Raw genomic sequence first — 15,083 nt, 5'->3', positions numbered from 1 at the left:
CAGGAGACGAGGCCTCACCGCTACACGCACATTTATTTGAACTGTACAAGGCAGAAACAAAACCCCAAGGAGAGGGGCTCCGAGTACTTCACACACATTCAGGGTCCTGATGCTTCACACATGCTCCTGAGGTGCAGGTGTGGAGAGCCCACCGGGCCGACGGAACCAGCACAAGGCCCGGGCCGACCCAGCTTCTCGGTCAAGCCTCTGCCCAGACCAGGGGCCCAGGTGAGTGGCAGGGCTCAGTGGCCTGTGACTTCCCACACCAAGATCTCGCTGTGGGCCGCTGTGAAGAGCAGCTGGGCTGACGGGGCAAACCTACACAGCTGCACAGAGTCATCATGGCCCGCGAAGTCCTGCACAGTCCCCGAAGCGCAGTCCAGCAGCCGCACCATGCGCTCTGCAGGCAAACAGCAGGGGCTGGGCCAGGGCGGGGGGAGGGGGCCTGCTGCCCCCAGCCCTCTCTCCAGATGGAGCTGGTGCCTCACTGGGGAGCCTGGCGCCCCACCCCCTCACAGATCCTATCTGTGAGCCCCAGGAGCAGTGTCCTCAGTCCACTTTCAGGGACAAGAAACCCAGGGCCCAATGGTGAAGAGTATGGCTCTGTGATGGAGAAGGCAATGACACCCCACTCCAGTACTCTTGCCTGGGAAATCCCATGGATGGAGGAGCCTGGTGGGCTGCAGTCCATGGGGTCGCTAAGAGTCAAGACACGACTGAGTGACTTCACTTTCACTTTTCACTTTCATGCACTGGAGAAATAAATGGCAACCCACTCCAGTGTTCTTGCCTGGAGAATCCCAGGGATGGGGGAGCCTGGTGGGCTGCCGTCTATGGGGTCGCACAGAGTCGGATACGACTGAAGTGACTTAGCAGTAGCAGCAGCATAGCTCTATGAGGGAACACAGTGGTGCCCAGCCGGCCCCACTCAAGTCACCACCACTCACCAGAGAAGCCAATGGCCACGAGGTGGGCCCCAGGGGACAGACTCATGGACACAGCAAAGAAAGGCAGTGGGATCTTCTCCACCACCTGCAGGCGGCAAGCATGAGGCTCTGGGGGAGGGGCCCCTGGCCCTGAGGCCTGTCCCTCCCCAGCCCTGGTCCCTCAGGCTCCCAGGACCGTGGCGGAGTACACGTGCCTGCTTCTGGCGGAGGCTGTAGAAGGCCACCTCAGGGGACACGCCGAGGCCCGCACACACCAGCAGCGCCGGGTCCCAGGGACAGAAGGCGGCGAGCGAGGGTGGCAAGCAGCTGGGAACCTGTGGGGGCACAGTGCAGGGTGGGGGGCGGGGGCCCTGTGCCCACGGGGCCGCCAGGACTACCTCTGCAAGGCTGGGCGCTGGGAAGCTCAGCCAGTCCACGAGCTCACAGTGGTCCCGCAGCCAGTCAGAGGCCCACACGCTGACTCGCTGGTCCCCGCTGGCAGCCAGCCATAGGTCCGTGCCCTCTGCACCAAAGTCTCCACACTGGGGGAACAAGGGCTGGTGGGTGCCGCCTGCCCTGTTCTCTCACCCCGTCCTGCCAGAACCCCAGCCTGGGTGGGCCCCGCCCAGGAAGGGTCAACCATGTCACCTCCTTCCTCGTGCTCTGGAGAGTGCAGATGGGGGCGCCGCGGTGGTCACTTAGCACCCGGAAGGTCATCCCTGTGCGGAGGTGGCTCACGGCCACGAGCCCATCCTTGTCTCCAGAGACGATGGTCTGACCTGGGCCAGGCAGACCCCGTGCTGTCACTCATGGGCCTGGCCTTCAGCCCAAAGGCGTGACCTGGGCCAGGCAGAGCCGTGGAGCCATGCCACCACCGGGAGCCCAGCCTCACCGTCAGCGGAGAAGGCAAGGGCTGTGAGTGCAGCCGTGTGCGGGTACATCTTGAGCTCCACGGCCGAGCGCGGGATGCTGAAGACACGCAGTGTCCCGTCGCTGTAGCCCGCTGCCACGTGCTGCTCTTCTGGGCATCCGCACGACTGGGGGCTCCAAGCCAAGCAGAGGCAGCTCTGGGGACCACGGGCGGAAAACATCAGGAGCCCCCAGGAGGGGGCGGGGCCCAGGCCCAGCCAGACACCAAGGCTGGAGGGAGGCCATGGGGCCTGCAAGAGCCAGGCCAGCAGGAACCCAGCCCAGGCTCTACCCAGGTATGCCCCCAGCCCCGGGCGTGCCCCCAGCCCCACCAAGTACCTGGCTGAGCACCTGGAACTGGATCAGCAGCTCCGTGCTAGCCACGCACCACACCCTCACGCTCCCGTCGTCACTGCACGTGGCGCAGTGGGACTCGTCGGGGCTGAAGGCCACTTCGTTCACCTGTGAGGAGCCACCAGCCTGCCTGAGGCCCACGGCCCAGGAGGAACACAGCGTCGCCACGTGGCTCTGGAGAGCATCCACCTCCCCCTGGAGCCTACCAGGCCCCAGCTCTGCCATGTGACACAAACTCACCGTCCCAACCTCCCAAGGTACCCCCACAAGGCCTGGGTGAAGGCCCCTCCTGAGGTCCCCCACGAGGCCTGGGTGAAGGCCCCCTCCCAAGGAAGGTCCCCCATGAGGCCTGGGTGAAGACCCCCTGCTGAGCTCCCCCACAAGGCCTGGGTGAAATGTGAACCACAGGAAGCCCACCAGTCAGTTGAACTTGACCGTCCACTTGCTGGGACGTGACAGAACTGTCCTGACAAAACCTAGAACACAGGACTCCTGGGGGCCACAGACTGAAGTAAAGGACGTGCTGTTAACTGGGCCTCATGGCGGGGGGTGTGCAGTGGGGGGTGGCCTGAGATTGTCCCATGTGTGGAAAGAAAGATTACACAGAATCAGCGTCTCTGGTATAAGAAAAAGAAGATGAAGACCATGCACCAATGATGTGGGGACAAAAGCCAAGTCTTGAGTTTAAATAAAAAGCTAAAAGTTGAGCCCTGCTTGGGTGAGAATGCTGGCCCCTCTGGCCCTCAGACCATGACCGCTAAGCCCAGTTCCCACCGGGGGAACTGGGGCAGGCAGGCCGGGGTCAGGCCGAGTCTCAGAGGGAGGGCCTGGAGCACGCATGCCCCTCAGGAGGCGGGACCAAAGTCACCACCAGCTCGGGGGAACTCGGTCCCAACAAGCCACTGCCACCACCGCACTGCTGGAGAGACACAGCGCGCCCCAGGGAGGCAACGCCAGCTGGCTGGCCCTGCTAGACCCCAGCCCAGCCTCCAGACCCCGGGGATCCTAGAGGGGTGCATCCAACCCTGTTGGTGGGGGATCCCAGCAAGGACGACTAGCTTTCCCCAACAAGTAAACTGTAAGAAAAGGGGCAGGACAAGCAGGGTTGCGAAGGCCATGGGGCCTGGGGCTGCTGCAGGGACACCTCGCAGACACAGCACCCACAGGCACGGGGGAAGGAGTGAAGAGGCTTCCCGCCTGTGTGAGCAGCGGCCCGGCACTCACCTTGCTCCGGTGGCCACTGATGAGGCGAGTGCTAGTGCCCTCGGCCCAGCTGATGTACCAGAGCGTGCCCGCTGTGGTGCCCACCACGCCCATGTCCATGCTGTCGTGGAAGACCGCGCTCACAACAGCCCCGTCGAGGGTCAGCTCACGCTCCAGAAACACAGAGCTGGACCTGGAGAGCAGGGCAGCGGCGGGAGCCCAGGGCGCCAGGTGGCTCAGCCCACGGCCCTGCCTTGCCTGAGCAAACACCTGGGGGGCAGGCCCAGCCAGCCAGAGCGCCAGCTCCGGACACAGCGCGCATGCTCACCTGGCCCCTGAGCCCCTGCGCCGCAGCTCCGGCACGGCCCCCACAGCCCACAGGCGCAGCCGCCGCGTGTTGCTGCCACTGACCAGCCAGGTGCCCGAGCACAGCAGCACTCCTGGGGAATGGGAGCTGGCATGACCCGCGTCCCCAGAGGCCTGGGGCTTGAGAGGGCATCCCGCCGCCCCGGCACCGTGACTTGCAGGGGTACTGAGCCGCGAGGGCTGCGGGCTCGTCAGACACCCACCGATCTCGCCTTCATCCGCCTCCCAGGCCAGGAAGCAGCAGCCGGCACGCGTGTCCCACACGCACACCTGGCCCTCGTTGGAGCCGCAGTACAGCAGAGGCGCGGCCCCGTAGCAGAGCGAGCTCAGCTCGCAGCCCCCCAGCTCCTCAGGGACTGGCTCCCGGTGGGCCTGGTGGGAGAAGAGCAGGGATCAGCCACGCCCGGGCCGCCGCACCCCATCCTCCAAGGCCACCTCCCAGCCCCGGCACCTGGAGGCTGACATCGCCCGCCTGCCCCCACAGCAGCTGCAGGGTGAGAATGCCCTGGCCCACGCAGGCCAGCTCGCCGGTGTGCCAGGGGCTGAAGGCCATGCCGTGCACTGGCTCTGGGAGGCGCGTGGAGGACAGGAGCTCGCAGGTGGCCGTGCTCCACAAGGCCAGGGTGCCGTCGCCACAGTCCCCTGGTGAGACGCAGAGGGCCTGTGTCAGCAGCCCAGGGGTCCCAGGACTGGCAGGGGCTCAGAGACCACCGTCCTCCAGCCCCGCCCACTGACCCAGTGTGATGAGGAGCCTGTCATCCAGTGAGAAAGCCAGTGCCTGGACTGCGGTGTCGTGGTGAGAGAGGAGCTGCCGGCAGGAGCCCCGGGGCACGTCCCAGAGACGGATCTGGCAGCGGGAAGCAGCACCGCTTCGGCCGGAGGCTGAAGCCAGGACCTGGCGGTGGAGGGGCACTGTCAGCACAGAGGGTGCAGTCCACGGGCCCGCTCGGGTTGCAGGGGCACCACAGCTCCAGGCCTGCGCAGGAGGCCGCAAGGCGGGCACCTGGGCATCGTGGCTGAGCGCCAGCGTGGAGATCTCCTCGGGGTGGCCGAGCCAGTGCTGCTGGGCGCCCGAGTGCAGGTCCTCCACCACCACCAGGCAGCCGCACGTGTAGGCGAAGAAGCCTAGGGGCAGACGGAGCCCGGTGGGTCAGCACGCCAGTGCGCCCCGCAGCAGGCCCAGCCACAGGGGCTCACACCCGCGCCGCCCCCCCCGGAGAAGGGCTGGGGGCAGGGGGCCCAGAGGCGCATCAGGACAGGCCCCCTGCAGCCCCTGGGCCGCGGCCGCACCGGTGTCCGGGCTCCAGACCAAGTTGGTGCGCCCGTTCCCGTTGTAGCCCACGACGGCCTTCAGGCGCAGCCACTCGTCGCCGGCAGGCGGCAGGGAGAGGCCCTGTGGGGAAGCGACCGGGCACCTCAGACTCTGCCCTCAGGCCAGGCCTGGATGGAGCCCGCAGGTGTGGCTCCGGGAGGAGGCGGCAGAGGGCAGGAGTGGGAAGACGGGAGAGAAGGGAGGCCAGGCAGGGGCTCCTGGGGAGGGCCTGGGGTGTGGGGAGACCTGGGCAGGGCAGGGAGGAGCCTGGAGGCGGCCTCGGTGGGGAGAGGCAGGGAGCCGACACGGCTGGCTGGCGCACAGGACGCTCCTGGGCCCAATGGCATGGCAGCGAGCCTTAACTAGCTCATCAGGAGCACCGGCCGGGCTTAAGGTGGAGGGTGACCAGCGGCCTCCAACCCGGGGAGCTGCCCCAGGGACACTCCAGGAGCCACTGCTGATGGTGGGGGGGGGACGCTCAGACACCACAGGCTTCGCTGCCCGAGCCTGGCCTCTACAGCATCCGTCAGTGGCCAGGACCAGGAGGACCCCTACCCCGCCCACCTGGGCCGGTGAGGAGGCCTTGTAGCGCGCGGTGAAGTGCCTGTAGGAGTTTGGGCGAGCGGGGCGCCGGGCCCTGGCTCCCACTGTGCTGCAGACGCCTGTCGGGCAGGGCGAGAAGCTGTGGACCTCTGGGACCACACAGCGACCTCCCCGCTGTCGCCCTGCCCTGGCTGGTCAGATGCTTGTAATCAGAGGACACTGGCGGGCCATATCGCCCTGCCCGCAGCCTTGGGCTGTATGTCCTGCAGGCGACCCCCACCCCTTGTCTGCCAGGGCAGCTGGCTTTGTCCTTAGACCACCTGGAGTCCACAAGGTACCTGCACCTGGGCCCCAGCCCAGTTACAAGGGACCCCGCCGCATGCTGCTGCCCCACCACTGCTTACTGGGCCAGCCACAGGGGTGGGGACGTCTGCCGAGGTCCCAGGGACCTCCTGTCACCCCACAGGCCCCATCACCAGCCCGGCCAGCCTCCTTCTGCACCAGCACGGATGGGCCTGAGGCCTGATGGAGATCCTCGGGGCCACGGCTCCTGTCTGATGGGAAGAGGGCACCTGGGGAGGTTGGGGAGATAGCAGGGGTGGGGAGCAGGTGCTCAGAGTCCCCAGCCCGCCCCCAGGCCAGGAGCAGCAAAGCATGTAGCGGGGAGCCTCCCCCTCCCAGGACCCTCTCCCTAACCGTCAAAGTCCTCAGGGGGCCCAGCACAGAGGCCCGGCTGGGGCGGGAGCACTGGAGGTGATTCGGACACCTGCCGGGGGGCCCCTCTGGCCCCGGCCGCCACGCCCTCCAGCTCTCCTGCACCTGGGCCTGCAGACAGAGGAGCCAGGCTGTGCTCAGAGCCGAGGAGGGGGGCACAGAGCAGGAGGCGTGCCAGCCCCCCGCTCCCAACCAGCTCTGGCCTGGGGCCCCAGCCCAGCATTAGCGCGTGCCTCCCACATCAGGGGTCACCACAGGGCCTGCCAGCGTGGGGGGGGGGCCACTCACCTGCTTCGCAGGTCGGGGGGGGCCCGGGAGCACCCTGGACACTGCAGAGGCGACAGGAGAGGCTGTCAGTGTGCTTTGGGGGCAGCGGGGGCCCAGAGAGGCCTGGCAGGTTCAAGTGAAGGGAGACACTTGCCTGCCTGGGGACCACCCCTCACGGGGAACCAGAATGTCCCAGAGGAAGATGGCATCTCCCACGCTGAGGAGCTGCTGCTGGTCGGGGGTGAAGGCCACAGCCCGCACCGGCTCCGAGTGGCCAATGTACACCTGGGGGGGTGGTGTCGCGCAGACCTGAGGCACGGCCCTCACGCAGTGTCAGCCCGGGGTGCCCAGGGCCGTCCTCCACCCTCCTGCCCACCCGCCCAGGACACACACCTGGCAGCTGAGGCCAGCCTGCATTGCGTAGTCCCACAGCCTGACAGCCCGCTCGGCGGCTGTGAGCAGAAAGCGGCCATCCGCGCTGAGGGCCAGGGAGGCGCAGGCCGCGGGGTTGCCACAGGACAGCTGCGGGAGAGCATGCTTGCTGCGAGGCAAGGTGGGCGCACCCGCGACCACTGGCCGGGGGAGCCCTCCCCAGAGTGCAGCCACCTGGGAGCAGCAGGCAGCCCGGGGCCGCCCCGCCACGGGCGCTGTGGGCAGCAAGGCCGGAGCCGGGAGGACGGGGGCCAGGTCGCCAGCCACGGCCTGGGCTCACCTCCCGGACCATGTGGCCCGATCTGGCGTCCAGCACGGCGATCGTGTTGGAGGACGTGGACACCAGCAGGTGGCTGGGGGGTGAAGGGCCGAAGCAGAGGGCCACAGCCGAGTCCAGGCAGCTGCCAGCCAGGTCCAGGGCACTGACGTTCACCCTCAGAAGCTGGGGGAGAAGCAAGTATTGCCCTCACAAGCTCCGGGCAGAGCTGGGGCCCCCGAGCAGAGACCCAGGTGGTGGGCAGCCTCAGGCACTCTGCCCTGCCCAGCCACCCATAGTTCACAGGTCCTCTTTCCCCCTAAGGGGCCCGGGTCCCAGGTCCTCTCTGCAATGAGTGTGGCCTCCCGCCCACAGGAATGACCCAGCCACCAGGGTCGGGGTGCCCACGGGGTCTGTGCACCCTCAGCAGACACATGCAGGGCTCCGGCTAACTCACCTCATCCAGCGAGGCTGTGTCCACGATGCTCACCGTGTACTTGGAGGGACCCACGAAAGCCAGAAGGCAGCTGTCCTCACTGACTGCCAGGATGCTGGAGCTTGGGCAGGCCTCCTGGCACACCACATTAGCTGCCAGCACAAGGGGGCGGGCAGTCAGCTGGGCAGGGTGGACCCCACGGCAGCGTGCACTGCCGGAGCGCCGGGGCTCTCCCAGTGACCACCCAGAGACTGCCTGGCTGGCCAGACACGGTGTCCATGGGGGCCCGGCCCTGCCCCCTGTTGCTTGGGCTGCAGGCGATCACCCCGTCCTGGCGCAGGGCAGGCGCACTCTGATCTCCCACTTGGGGGCTGCTGGGCAGTCCTGAGACCACACCTGGCCCCGTGGGTCTATGAGGGAGGCTATGGGACACAGGGACATGGTCAGGGAGGTACTGGGAGGCCCAAGCTGAGCCGGGTGTGGGGGCCTGACCTGCCACTCGTAGGACGCGGCACCGGGGCGCACCGCTGTGGTACTGGGCCAGGGCGCCCCGGGAGCAGGCGCTGAACAGGAAGCGACCATCGGGGCTGGCGGCCAGGCCAGTGATGGCTCCTCGGTGACACCTGTGCCACACGGAAAGGTGTGCAGATGCCCAGAGGGTGTCCAGGGGCAGCAGAGGGCGGTCATCCACCGCGGGCATCTGTGGGGCAGGCCTGCCTGGGCGCCCACCTGTGTTCCACCAGGACCTCAGCGGCCTCCAGGCTGAAGGAGCGGACAGCCCCGCTGCTGAAGCCGCAGAAGAAGGTCGGCTGAGTGGGGTGGAAGGCGACAGCACGCGGAGCCTCCTCAGGCGACGTGAAGTCATACAGCTGTGGGGGGGGGTGGGCAGTGAGGGCAGACGGCAGGGCCCCAAGAGCCACTCTCCCCAGGGGGCTTGAACCTCGGGCCCCAAACCCGGGCAGGAGGACCCAGGGCCCGCCCGCCGGGCCTCAGCGTGTCCTGCAGCCTCCAGACCGCCCTCCCAGCCGGTGCCCTCTGGCCACACCCCACCTGCTGCAGGGTCGCCAGGTCCCAGACGCGCACGGTGCGGTCCTGGGACACGGTGGCCAGCTGTCCCCGGCTGCGCTCAGTGGCAAGGGCCAGCACCGGGGCAGTGTGGGAGCGCACCAGCAGGCGGTACTCCTGAGACGGGATGTCCAGGAAGCCCAGGTGACCCGAGGACGTGGTGGACAGCACACGCAGGCCGCCGGGGCTGACGCGGACGGAGGAGACAGGCCCCTCGTGCTCTGCAGGCAGGGGGCTCAGTGACCGCCCAGGCCTGCAGTGGGGCGGGTCCTGCACCAGGGCCCACCTGGGCAGGCTGACCACAGCCAGGCTATACCAACCCCTAGCCCCTCGTCCAAGACAGCGAAAAGTGCATTTTCCTGCAGCCTAAAGCCCCGTCTTCCTGTGAGCTAGGACCCGCACCGCCCCCGTGACTACCCACTCCCAGGTTCAGGACACAGCCCCACGGAGTCCCATGCTGTCCAGCCTGGCGACATGGCCCTCCTGTGCTGCCTGGGGGTGAGGTGGTGTGCAGGCCCTACCTGCCTCTAGGAGGACGGAGGAGAAGTCCAGCGGCCAGAGGCGCAGGTAGCCATCCTCGGAGCCCACTGCGCACGCAGACCGGGAGACGCTGAGGCTGTTGATGGCGATGCCGGGGCCTGGGTGGGGGGAGCCGGGTCAGCCCCCAGCAGCAGGCCCCTCCCCCTGCACAGCGAGGCCCACCTACCTGAACTGAAGGTCCGCTTCGGTGCGAGGGGGCCGCGGGGCGTCTGCAAGGGCAGCAGGCGGCGAGCATGCCGCACGGCCATGCGCTGGTGGTCGATCTCCAGGATGTGGCCGCTGCGGCTGCACACGTAGCTGCCAGGGAGCGGGAGGTGAGGGCGGCGGTGGCAGGGGCGGCGTGCCGGCCTTCGGGGAGGGGGCGGGGAGGGTGGCACTCACAGCGTGTGGCCATTCTGGGCTGGCCCGAAGGCCAGGTCGGTGAATTCCAGCGTGTGGTGCTCCCCCAGGTCCACAGCGCAGGAGCGCAGCGCCCCCCCTCGGAGCCGCCACAGCCGCACGCTGCCCCGCCCGCACGACGCCATCCTGCGAGGGTGGGAGGTGAGCGGGGCAAGGGGCAGGCTCACGCGTCAGCAGCCCCAGCACCGAGGGAAGGCAGGCAATCACCTGGCTTCATCGAAGGCGGCTATCTCGAACGCCTGGACATCAGCATCGCTGTGCGCCTTCGCGAGGATGACGGCCTCTCCGCCTCGCCCCAGCTGAGCCATGCCCCACACCAGCACCGTCTGCACCAAGCCTGCACTGAGTGCCCCCCCCTCACCCGGCATCTCCAACAGAAGTCAGAGAAACCTGCCCGTGCCCACCCAGAGTGTCTACAGACGCATGTCTGCAGAAAAGAGCAGAAAATGCAACCACGAGCGGAGGAGAGGCCACAGGGGAACACCCAGCTTCAGAGACACTGCCGTGAAAAAACATCCGTCTCAGGCCTGCAGAACTCGCCAGCAAAGAGAGCAAGGCCAGTCACTCGAAAAACAGCTCCATCCACAAGGGCGAAACATGCCCTGCGGAGCGTGCGATGTGGGGGTGCCTGGCCAGGCTGGGGGAGGCCAACGGGGGTCCCTGCCGCCTGCCTGTACTCTGGGACGGCTGCCCCACCTCCCCGCCGGCCCAGTTACCGTCCGCCCATGGCGGTCCTTGCCAACGCCGCAGAGCAGCTCCCCGTTATTGGAGAAGCTGTGGACAGAGACGACGGTAAGCGTCACAGGGGCTGGCCCCCACCCCCCCGGAGGCCCTTCACCCACCTGAGGGAGGAGATGGTGTGGACCGGGCTCCGGAACAGGGCCAGGCAGCTCCCCGTCTGGAAGTCCCAGAGACGCAGCATGCTGTGGGGCCGGGCCTGGGCCGAGGCCAGCAGCGAACTGCTCCCGTCCAGCGCCAGAGCAGAGACCTGGGGGCAGGGAGTTAGGGAGGGCACAGGCCAGCAGACCACGCCGCCCCAGGCCAGGGGTGCCCACCTTGTCCGTGTGGCCGAGGAAGAGACGCTGCTCCCGGGTTTCGACGCGCAGGGCGACAACGACCGCGTGGCAAGGGTACACAACAGCAGCCCCGTCCAGGGCCCACAGCGCCTGCGGGCAGGCCCAGGAGCTGAGGCCACAGGCTGGCCAGCTTCACCCCCACCACCCTTGAGCCCCCCGAGGCACAAGCCAGGAGTCAGCACGCTGCATGAACCGAAAGGACAGAAAGCCTTCGTGTGTGGGCATGGCAGGGCTCCCGCTAAGCAGGGAACTACAGGGGTCAACTAACAAGAGGCCGAGAGCCCACAAAAACTCAGAGCCCACATCCAGAACAGCCTGGTGAGCACACGGCCACCTCTCCCACGGCTGCCTCCACAGGGACCCTGTCTTGCCCACACCAAGCCCCACTCTGCATCCAAGACTTAAAGGATGAACAAGGGTCTCAGGTCTCTTGAAGCTCGAGCATCTGGACCAGCACCACCACAGCTGGTGCTCACAACACAAAGAGCCACCTGTGTCTGTACATCACAGCACCAAGAACGCACCAGGCGTGTGCGGACTTGGGCGGGGCTGGGTGATCACAGCAGGGCAGGGACCCGGTGCCTAGGGGAGCTCAGAGGCCCACAGCCAAGGCAGGGAAACACGGCATCTGCCCGCTGTCTGCTCGGTGTAGCTGATGTTTGTAAGACCCAACAAGAGCACAGGACCCCTCACCCATTTGGTGCTGTGACCCCCAAAGCCGACGACCCCCTTGAGCCTCAGGATCGGATCTGGGAGGAAGCTCTGAAACAGGCAGACGCACAGTGAGACCCAGGTGGCAAGGCCCCTGTCGCAGCAGGGCTGCCCCGCCCAGAGCCAGTTCTGGCCTCCCAAGAAAGCCACCCAGTCCTGAGCTCCGGCCAGCCACTCTGCGGTAGGAAGCCAGGACTGCAGTCACAGTGCTGGACCCTCCAGGTGCCCCGGTCTTGAGGTCCCCCCGCAGACCACTGGGGCTGGGGTCAGGGCACCAGCTCTCTTACTCTTTGTTGAAAACGCTTCTTGCCCAAAGCCGCCTCCGGTAAGCTCTGCTTCCCGCCAGGAGGCTGGATGGGAAGGGACCATCAGAGGGGACACCCGCCCCTCGCCCATTCCCTGCAGGCAGCGGCCCGGCAGCCCTCCGTCCACCGCTTATCCGCACACGACCCCCTCCGGGGCACAGTCCAGCCCCACCTTCCTCGGGAAAGGCCCTCACCCCATGCGGAGCTGTATCCTCTGGAGCCACGGGCTCCACCGTTGGCTGACAGGCAGACACATGAAGGCCGTCACCAGATGCATGCTCATCAGTGGCCTCCACCCAGGCTGAGGGCTCCTGGATACAGTCACTGGGGCCAACCACACGGGAGACCTCTGAGCGCTCACAGGACACACTGACCTCTGGAAGGGGCCTGGGCATGGAGGTGGCCCAGCGGGACTGCAGGACAAGTGCTCATGAGCAGCCTGCCTGAGGCCAGCACCCCCAGCCCTACCTCCAAGGGGCGCCGGGCACTCACGGCCGTGGGGTCATGCTTCTGGATCACGCGGGCCCTGCTGTCCCGTGCAGGCTTGCTGCAGGCCCCTGGGGAAGGGAGCAGCCGCGGCACACGCCCTGCTAAGACCGCAGCGGAGAAGAACCGACTGAGCGGAGTGCAGACAGGCCCAGGGCACTGGGCAGGGGCGGCAGGGGGCCCGGCCTCGCCCACTTTGCAGGATAGGAGCCACGCGGACAGCGGCAGCCCGCCCTAGCAGGGGCCCCAACACCCATCCCAGCAGGGAAGTTTGAAGCCCCAAGCACTCACGTCACAGCCTCCCGCTGCTCCGGGGCCGCCTCCCCGCGCCCTTGCAGGCACCACACTGCTGGGGTCAGCTCCCCAGATGCAGCATCAGGACCCCTCTCCTGCCGAGCGCCATGGGCCCTGCAGACCTGAACCCAGTCACCGCTGCCCCACAGGCCCACCTGCCTCAGGAGGGAAACCACTCTTCTGCACCAGCTCGGAGGGCACGTGCGAGCTGCCGCTCGGAAACCTCGGTTGGGTAGAGGACGAGTCAGCTTCCAGGACAGCCCTGCCCTCCCTGCACCTGGGACGGCAGAGGCACTCACCGGATGTGGACGTAGCGGTCGTGCCAGCTCTCCCCCTTTGGCACTGGGAAAGCCATTTCTCGCGGTATGGGGGTGACGGGCAGTTTTGACCGCCGGGCTTCAGCAACAGTGATGGCTGTAAAGAGCAGAGTCGGTCCAGGTCCAGGGAACCGTCCAGGCCCCTCTCCCAGCCCAGGGGTCTCAATACCAGGGGCCAGCAGGGTCCTGCCTGGCCACCAGCCCAGCCACCACTCCCTCTGATGGCTGCCTCGGGAGCTGGGAGGCTCAAAGCTGGCACAGCACGGGCATTTCCACTGAATGCCAGGGACGGAGCGGAGGGCGGCCCACAGGGAGCAAAAGCAGGTGGGTGGCAGGCTAACACAGCTGTGGTCCTCACCAGGGTCGAAGCACAGGTCACTGGTGTAGAGGCTCCGGACCAGCATGCTGGCACACAGCCTGACGCCCTTCAGGTGACTGTAGCAGCGTTGCAGATAGACCAGCAGGATGTCGTGCAGGTCAAGCTGCAGGCAGGTCCAGCGGGCACCAGGGAAGGCCACACCTGGCAGATGTGCAGGACTCTTGCCAAAGTCAGCACCTACCCTCTCACCAGCCAAGCCACAGCACTGTGTCCTCGCCCTGTTCCCAGTCTCATGGCCACAACCATGTGACCCCCATCCAGACCTCCCTCTGAGCTTTCTGACTGGACGCCTCTCCCAGACCATCCCCGTGCCCCGTTCGTGCCTCATCTGCACGGTACCTTCCCTGGGTGTCCCAGCCTCACAAATGAAAGGGAACTGCAGCCACGTAGCTGTGGACTTGAACTCCTTGAAGAGGTTGGAGAAGGACACTCGGATGACCTGGCTGTCCTGTGGGGCATAGCATGGACGTGAGGGGTCAAGGCTGCCGCAGGAGTGCAGGGCCCTGGGCAGCCCTCCCTCTCCCAACTCAGCACCTCAGTGGACACATCCAGGTGAATGACGAAATGCTTGGCAGGCAGTGGCCGAAAGAGCACGTACAGGTACCGTCCGGTCAGCCCCAGGGACTGGGTGCTGGTTTTGGGGAGCTGGATGTAGTTGCTCGCAGAGACAGCGCCCCGCACGCGGTACACGGTGCACTTGAGCGTCTTGTCCTGGAGAGAGAGACGTCTTGCAGACGTCCTGCAGCCCAGGGAGGCGGGGAGGGCTGCAAACAAGCGTCCAGAGAGGAGAGAGGAGAGGCCGCCGTTACCGCCGCCGGGCGCCCCGGCCACTCACCGTCACGGCGGCCACGTCCCCCTCCTTAGTGGAGCGCTTCCACTCGTCCACCTTGAAGTGTCTGAAGACGTTGAGGAACGGCTGCTGCCACACTGGGGGACAAGGGGGCATGAGGTGCCAGGACCACCGCAGGTCCAGGGAGGGCCCGCGCTCTCCCCAGCGGTGACGGCCAGCGCGGCGCGCGGACTCGGCTGCGAGCCTCAGCACCAACCCGTGCGCAGCGGCGCCGGCCCTTGGACCCCAGACCCCAGCCCCTGTCCGCGCGCCGCTACCTCGCGCCATGGCGCCGCAGCTCGCGCTTCCCGCCTCTGCCGACGCGCACCGCACGCAGGGCACGCAGCGCGTGCCTAGCAACAGAAGCCCGGCAACGGCGCCCCTGACGCCGCACGGCCGCAGGTACGTCACCGCGCCTGACACGTGACCGCGGCACGGGGCGGGGCCTGGCGCGGGGCTAGACCCCAGTTTCCCCGGCTTCCTTTCTTCCGGTAGCGCCGAGTTGCTCTCCGGCCACTTCCTCTCTACTGCTGTCCTGCCACCGGGCAGAAGCCTCCGCCCCCGGGCCTCTGCGGTCATCCCCAAGCAGGGACCCCATGGGCTTGCTCTAGCACCCCCGGCACCGCCGCTGTGGGGTCTGATCTGGGAGGTTCCTGACCGTGAGGCCCGTGTTCTGGGAGCGAGACGCAGCCCAGAAATCCTGACCGCACTTGGCGGGGTCGGTCCTCCCCTCCCCTGCTGCTGCCCAGCCCTCTGGAGGCCCTTATGTCAGCTGCAGGCCTCACAGGACCCTGAAAGCTCCCCGCCAGACCTGGGAGGTTCAGATCCGACAGCAGGCGTCCTGAAACCTGACCCCAATTCTGGGTGGCTGAGACCCCCATCTCAGGGTCAGTTAAGTAACATCTCTGGGCCTTAAGAGCAGGTTTCGACACCCATCGATGATTACAGGGAGAGGAAGGGGGCG

General features: G+C 67.1%; 1 protein-coding gene across 8 annotated transcripts; it reads right to left on the bottom strand.

Moving 5' to 3' along the window:
* Positions 1-14: 14 nt before the first annotated feature.
* Positions 15-14,713, bottom strand: WDR90 (WD repeat domain 90). Of its 8 annotated transcripts, none has more exons than XM_027961315.3 (42): positions 14,398-14,713; positions 14,126-14,217; positions 13,825-14,001; positions 13,630-13,738; positions 13,270-13,431; positions 12,894-13,008; positions 12,750-12,817; positions 12,307-12,404; positions 12,009-12,227; positions 11,797-11,859; positions 11,492-11,560; positions 10,778-10,888; positions 10,565-10,710; positions 10,439-10,496; positions 9,930-10,048; positions 9,705-9,848; positions 9,490-9,620; positions 9,305-9,421; positions 8,769-9,004; positions 8,448-8,587; positions 8,211-8,341; positions 7,740-7,870; positions 7,307-7,468; positions 6,988-7,116; positions 6,749-6,903; positions 6,616-6,656; positions 6,310-6,438; positions 6,018-6,185; positions 5,635-5,732; positions 5,049-5,151; positions 4,762-4,883; positions 4,494-4,653; positions 4,210-4,400; positions 3,962-4,130; positions 3,721-3,832; positions 3,414-3,585; positions 2,175-2,297; positions 1,819-1,993; positions 1,575-1,705; positions 1,142-1,468; positions 948-1,032; positions 15-400 (listed from the first exon to the last, which is right to left on the bottom strand). In XM_027961315.3, the coding sequence occupies exons 1-42, from the start codon at positions 14,696-14,698 to the stop codon at positions 243-245; spliced, it is 5,847 nt and encodes a 1,948-aa protein (XP_027817116.2). In that variant the 5' UTR covers positions 14,699-14,713; the 3' UTR covers positions 15-242. The 8 variants fall into 8 exon arrangements, with proteins under 8 accessions (XP_027817116.2, XP_027817118.2, XP_027817119.2 ...); XM_027961317.3 differs by having other exon boundaries at positions 6,018-6,167; XM_027961318.2 differs by having other exon boundaries at positions 6,749-6,879.
* Positions 14,714-15,083: the final 370 nt, after the last annotated feature.

The sequence above is a fragment of the Ovis aries genome, chromosome 24 (genome assembly GCF_016772045.2).
Source record: "Ovis aries strain OAR_USU_Benz2616 breed Rambouillet chromosome 24, ARS-UI_Ramb_v3.0, whole genome shotgun sequence".
In the NCBI taxonomy this organism is placed as follows: Eukaryota; Metazoa; Chordata; class Mammalia; order Artiodactyla; family Bovidae; genus Ovis; species Ovis aries.
This window is presented reverse-complemented; position numbering and strand designations above follow the sequence as displayed.